Raw genomic sequence first — 6,890 nt, forward strand, 5'->3', positions numbered from 1 at the left:
ACATAATATGTTGTCCCACGCACGAGCTGTCATGCTCCACGTGAGGGGTGTGTGTTGGAGATCCCACATCAACTAGAGATTAAAGTATTTCAGTGTATATAAGTGAGTGCAAACCATAAACATAAAACATAACACCTTGCACCGTAATTGTAAACTCCAACCATAAAATTATTTAAGACATCATTAAATAAGTTATTTTAATCTTTTAAATATGTTATAAAAATAATGTAGAATTTATGTAATTTTTATTACATATTGTCGAATTATGGAGTATCATTCAGTTGTAAAATTATTTTACGCTTTAGGTTTACATATTAGGGTTTTAGGGTTAATGATTTGGGATTTATGATTTCAGGATTAAGACTTTTAGCTCTATGATTTTTACGATTTATGCTTTATGGTTTACAGTTAGCTTTATGCTTTGTGGTTTACAGTTACACGTTACTTAGGATTATAGAATTTATGGCTTAGGTTTTTCTAGTTTTAGAATGTAGGTTTGTTGTTTATAACTTTGATTTTAGGGTTTTCAGAGTTTACTATTTAGGTTTATGATTTTGGTGTTAGGATTTAGTTTTACCATTTTTTAATTAAATTTTCAATTAAAAAAGCCATTAAATATGTTCAAATTTATCAAATTTTTTAAAATTTCACAATTTAATTACTTTTTCATTTAAAAATTAAAAAAAACAAAAATTTGAAAAAAAATTCAACAAAACTGAAGTCGTTCATGTTGAACACAACTTCAATGTAGTTTTAATACAACTAAAGTCGTGTGTCGACTTCAATTGTATTAAAATTACACAAGTTGTGCTCAACACACAAGACATCGATTATGCTAAAGTTTTAAGAAAGTCGGCATCTACATGTACAAATTCAGTGTGTAATCAAACTTATCTTCAAGGTGAATAATTTATTTGAAAACATCATTATAGAAAAGTTAATTTCATGATACACAACTTCTTCATTAAAAATTTTCTTATTTAGAAAGCATGTAACTCCAACACTTCTTTCAAGCATTTTTTACCTATTATGAAAATAATATTTTTTTCTCCATATTAGGAATAAACGAATGAGACATTTTTGGAAAAGAAACCTATAAATCGAGAAGTACAAAAAGTTTGTATACTTTTATAATGAATTTTTGTTGATCAAGATGATCTTGAAGCTTTGATGTCTCCAAAATCTATGGTGTTTGATGGGAGGTTGAAGTTGCTGCTTGTGTGGGTGGGATCTGGGTAGATTAATGTGTAATTCACTCTTTGTTTGAATCTAAAACAGTTTGGAATCATAACCTTTTTGAAAAAGATTGTTTTTATAAAGAAGTGGAAAAAACAACCAGTTGTTTTATCGTTTCAATCGGTTGTTTAACACTTAGTGGTTTTTGAAAAGGGTTTGAAGTTGTTTGACTTGGTTGACTTTGCTAAAACAGTTTGGAATCATAACCTTTTTGAAAAAGATTGTTTTTATAAAGAAGTGGAAAAAACAACCAGTTGTTTTATCGTTTCAATCGGTTGTTTAACACTTAGTGATTTTTGAAAAGGGTTTGAAGTTGTTTGACTTGGTTGACTTTGCTGTCAAAACAATTCAATCGGTTGTTTCGAGAAATCAATCGATTGTTTGTTGAAAATCCATAACATAATTTCTATTATGTTTGCAAATCAGCTTTAAATGTTTTCTAACTTAATAGGCTCCTGCTTTAAATGATTTTAACATCTTTTGAAGTATTTAAAAAGGTTGTTATACGCTCCTCAAGAGAGAACAGTTTTTACACATTTGTGTAAGTGTGAAAACAGATTTGAGTTTTCAAGATTTACATTCAAGCTTTTGGGTTTTCTCAAAGAAGTGGAATAAGATTGTTGTAATCTTTTGATTTGATCTTCATCAGGTGTAATCCTTTCTGTATCTCTTGTATTTCTGAATATTGGTGTGTAAGTGCAGAATCAGAGGGTGTTCTTATTTTTGTGGTGTTTCTGTGCCAAAGGAAGTGTGTGACTTGAGGTGTTCAAGGTAACTTCTTTAGTGGTGTGTTTGTAATCTGTATTTTGATTGCATACTAGATACCCAGTGGTTTCTGGGGACTGGATGTAGCTCTTGGGATAAGAGTGAACCAATATAAATTGCTTGTGTGCTTTTCTCTTGCCCTGAACTCATTTAAATTCTGCTTTTAAGTTATTTTTAACTCTACTGATAAAAACAACCAGTTGAATCGTAAAATCAACAATCAACTTAAACAATTTTTGTTTGATTTCTTTCTAGATTTCTATATTTGTGATTCTACATTGAACTTCGTTATACCTTCAAAGTTTGCAAAAATCTTTCATAAACAATTCACCCCCCCCCCCTCCCTCTTGTTTAAGGCCATATATTCTAACAATTGGCATCAAGAGCTTGGTTCTTGAAAAATATTCAAGTTTGATCCTAAAAATCTTTTTCTTATGGCTGAAAAATTACCCTATGGGGAGGGTGCATCAATAAACATACCACCTTTGTTCAGTGGTTTGAATTACCAATTTTGGAAGGTACGTATGAAGATCTTTGTTGAATCTCTTGATAGAGGAATATGGGATGCAATTGAAAATGATCCTTTTATTCCTAAGCTTGAAAAGGATGGTGCTTTTATTGAAAATCCTTAGTCCCAATGGACTGATGCAGAAAATAAAATAGCAAAGTTAGATTTCATTACAAAAAATATTATCACCTCTACCTTAAATTCTGATGATTTTTTCAGGGTCTCTCAATGCGGATCTGCTAAGGAGATGTGGGATACTCTATAAGTAACTCATGAATGAACGAACGATGTAAAGAGGGCAAGGACACATACTTTAATCCAAGAGTATGAAATGTTCAAAATGCTTAAAGGAGAATCGATTGTGGATGTGCAAAAGCGGTTCACTCATATTGCCAATCACCTCAAGAGTCTTGGAAAGGTCTTTGACAAAGAAGAGTTGAATATCAAAATTCTCAAATGTCTTGATAGATCTTGGCAACCTAAAGTCACGACTATCTTAGAATCAAAGGACTTGACATCTTTGACTACAACCTCCTTGTTTGGAAAGCTTAGGAAGCATGAGTTGGAGATGAATAGACTCACATTCAAGAGAATAAAGAAAAGCATGTGAGAAACATTGCCTTAAAAGCTGCCAAGCACAAGTTTCAAGTGATGAGAGTGAGGGAGAAACTCTTAGTTTGTTGTCCAAAAAGTTCAGCAAATTCTTAAAAAAGAACCGCAACAAATACTCCAACCAATGTAGTTAAAATCGCGAGTAAACTTGCAAAAACGCACGATTCAACGATCTTGGAGCCAAAAACGAGTTGACTCGAACGGCGGATCGCACCACGTCGTCGCCTCGCTACCTCGGAGGCCGTCTCCGAGTCGCCTCGCACAGTAGCGCGACACACATGTTGACCTAAAAAGACCCTAATTTGTTTTAACCTGATGCGACATGGTGCGGCCCAATGTGTGGATTTGTAAAGTGAATAGTAAAAAATTAGAAACCTTAAAAAATAAAGAAACATAAAAATTGAGAAACCCTAAATAGCACAATACCGCACTACAGAACTTCAACGACGACGCCCCTACCGGTAGCGAACGCCACCGCCACTTCTGCCTCCGCTCTCGACGCCGCCACCGCGAACGGTATTGTCGCCTCCACGAACGTTCTCCTCTTCTCTTCTCTCTCTCCATCACAATCTCGTGCTATTATTTTCTTCTCCAAGACAGTGCCTTCTATTATGGATTCAAGAGGTGGGGACAGTACAAAAAAAGGAAGTATCAAAAAAGACCCTGCATGGAATCATTGTATTTCTATTGATGGAAAATCAAGAAACGTGAAGTGTAAATATTGTGAGAAGATTTTAACGGGGGGTATCTATAGACTAAAGCATCATCTTGCATGCACATCGAAAGATGTTCGAGCATGTCTTGTTGTCCCAGAAGAAGTTAAAAAATTAATCTTGGGTACTGTTTCTATGCTGCAGCAAAATTTAATCAAGAAATCTATGTTCGGAGTAGACTTGGAAAACAATGTAGGTGATTCTGAAAATTTTAGAAAAAAACCTTCTCAATAAGACAGTGTGGGGGGTGAGTCATCAAGTATTTTTAAGAGAAGAGAAAATCAAAGTACTATCAATTCCATCTTCAAGAAAAGTGAGAGGGAAGATACATGTCAACAAATTGCTTTATTTTTCTACAACAATGTTATTCCATTTAATGTAGCAAGGAGTGAAGAATTCACTAAAATGGTTGAAATGATTGCCAAACATGGTCCTAGAATTAAGCCTCCATCATACCATGAAATCAGGGTGAAATATTTGAAGCAACAGGTTGAAAAAACCAATCAAATAGTGGAAGAACATAGAGTATGTTGGAAAAAAAAATGGTTGCACAATAATGACAGATGGGTGAACTGATAAGATGCACCATATTTAATTTTCTTGTAAATAGTCCAAAGGGGACTGTTTTTTTGAAGTTGATTGATACTTCTGACATATCTAAGACAACTGGAAAAAAAATTCAAGATGATGGATGATGTTGTTAAGGAGGTTGGGGAAGATAATGTAATCCAGATTGTAACTGATAATGCAGCAAATTACAAAGCAGTTGTAGATCTCTTAATGCAAAAGAGAAAAAAATTGTATTGGACACCATGTGCAGCACATTGCATTGATTTAATGTTGGAAGATTTTGAAAAGAAAATATCACTCCATCAGGAGACCATATCCAATGGTAAGAAAATCATAGCCTACATATATTCAAGAACTAGTCTTATTTGTTTGTTGCACAAACACACTGAAGGGGTAGATTTAATAAGACCAGCTAATACTCATTTTGCCACTTCTTATTTAACCTTGGGATGTTTAAATGAGAATAAGAAATCACTTATTAGGATGTTTACATCTAAGGAGTGGCAATCTAGTCAGTGTGTAAAGACTAGAGATGGAAGGCTTGTTGAAAATTTGGTATTGAATAAGGGATTCTGGTCAAATATTTTGAATTGTTTGAGGGGTGCTTTTTCCCTAATTAAGGTGTTGTGCATGGTGGATTCAGATGAAAAAACAGTCATGGGATTTATTTATGAAGAGATGGACCTGGCTAAAGAGAAGATACAAAGTCTCTTCCATAGAGTTAGTAAAAGGTAAATAACTAATTACCTTTCACTTTTATTTCATTCCTAATCTTTTTTATAAATATAAACTTTGTTTCTATATTTATTTATTTATTTAATTTTATCTTACTTAGTTACACTCCCCTTTGGGAAATCATTGATCAAAGATAGGACAACCAATTACATAGGCCATTACATGCTGCAGGGTATTATTTAAATCCCATATTGCATTATCATCCAGAATTTAAAGTTGATTATGAGGTGAAACAGAGAATTTATGAATGTTTACATAGGATGTGAGGAGACATTGATGAGATAACTAAGATTGATGCCCAAATTGAGAGTTTCAAGAGCAAATCTGGATTTTTGGGTAGTGAAATAGCTCAACGTGCACACAAAACAAAAACTTCAGCACAGTGGTGGGAACAATATGGTGATGCACTTCCGGAACTACAAAGATTTGCAGTTAATGTTTTGGGTTTGACTTGTAGTTCATCTGGGTGTGAGCGCAATTGGAGTGCATTTGAAAGGGTAAACATTTAAATTTATGAGTTCATTTTATAATTAGAATTTATGAAGGAATAAATTTATGATGTTATAATTATTTAGGTCCACAAAAAAAAAATTGTTTACACCAGAAGACCATGAATGATGTAGTCTTTGTGATGACTAATTCAAGATTGATGAAGAAGAAGGATGTTAGGAACACAAAAAACTACAACACTGGTGAGCTTGCCTCTGATGATGAATGGATAGTGGAAGATAATGAAATAAATGATGTTGAACTTATGGATGATTTGGATGAAGTTGGAGAAGTTGAACCTATGGATGATTTGGAGGTTCCTCCAATTGTTGCGGATGATAAAGGTCATGGCATAGATAAAATTAATGAATATGAAGATCTTGTAGAAAATAATGGTGATTATCCTTCAATTAATATAAAGGATTTCCTTTAATACTTTATTTTTATTAGATATTTGTGAACTTAGTTGTTTTTTGTATGAACAATTTATGATTTATGAAACTGTTTTCAGTTGTGTTATATATTGAATATTATTTTTCATATGTTAGTGACTCTTAAGAGTCGAGTTATGATTCTTGAGTTACGATCTTTTAGCTCCTTCCCGATCCTCATACGAGTTACGAGTTTGACTATATTGACTCCAACCAAGAGAGGTGTGGCAATAAGAAAACTAGTGATTTTAATGCTAACAATTATACTTGTTATGGTTGTGGAGAACAGGGGCACAAAAAGGCTGAATGCCCAAATAAAGAGAAGAAGTCAAGCAAGAAGGAAAAGAAAGAAAAATAAAAAAGAGCCTACATTGCTTGGGACGAAAATGATGTCTCTTCATCAAGTGAAGATGAAGAAGTGATAGAGATCAAATAGGAGAGGCTTTTATTAATGAAGGAAGAGGTCATTCACCCACACATTTGAAGTTCTTCCTTTTAGTCTTCTCAAAATTTAAAGAAGACATAAAATAAAGAGAGGACCAAGCCTAAAGCCAAAGAAGTCTACAAGCTTTCAAAGATGGGCTTCAATTAATATCTCTCTTTATAGTTTCTTTTGTATAAATTTGTAAATAATATAGAATAGTGTTTAGGTAGGTGCTAAGAGGGAAACCTAAAGATACCTCTTATGTAAAAGCATCTTTAGATTATTAGTTTTAGAACATTGTAGTAGATTGACCCTTCATAGCTCACTATAGGCGCTAGAAGTGAGACATGTGCAAGGGACCTTAGGTAGCTTCCTTTGTAAGCTTCTTTAAACTTTCATGACCGGTC

General features: G+C 33.5%; 1 protein-coding gene across 1 annotated transcript; it reads left to right on the top strand.

The window, feature by feature from the left end:
• The first annotated feature begins 4,521 nt into the window (after window positions 1–4,521).
• On the top strand, window positions 4,522–6,061 carry LOC137808712 (uncharacterized). Its single transcript, XM_068609974.1, has 3 exons — window positions 4,522–5,135; window positions 5,480–5,636; window positions 5,744–6,061. The coding sequence occupies exons 1-3, from the start codon at window positions 4,522–4,524 to the stop codon at window positions 6,059–6,061; spliced, it is 1,089 nt and encodes a 362-aa protein (XP_068466075.1).
• Window positions 6,062–6,890: the final 829 nt, after the last annotated feature.

The sequence above is a fragment of the Phaseolus vulgaris genome, chromosome 11 (genome assembly GCF_000499845.2).
Source record: "Phaseolus vulgaris cultivar G19833 chromosome 11, P. vulgaris v2.0, whole genome shotgun sequence".
NCBI lineage: Eukaryota > Viridiplantae > Streptophyta > Magnoliopsida > Fabales > Fabaceae > Phaseolus > Phaseolus vulgaris.

Excerpts from the sequence above, each read along its gene's own strand:
- LOC137808712 (XM_068609974.1), top strand. The coding sequence starts at position 4,522 with ATGGATGATGTTGTTAAGGAGGTTGGGGAAGATAATGTAATCCAGATT. Across the intron at positions 5,136-5,479 it reads TTCCATAGAGTTAGTAAAAG|TGAAATAGCTCAACGTGCAC; the intron begins GTAAATAACTAA and ends ATTTTTGGGTAG. Across the intron at positions 5,637-5,743 it reads ATTGGAGTGCATTTGAAAGG|AAGACCATGAATGATGTAGT; the intron begins GTAAACATTTAA and ends TGTTTACACCAG.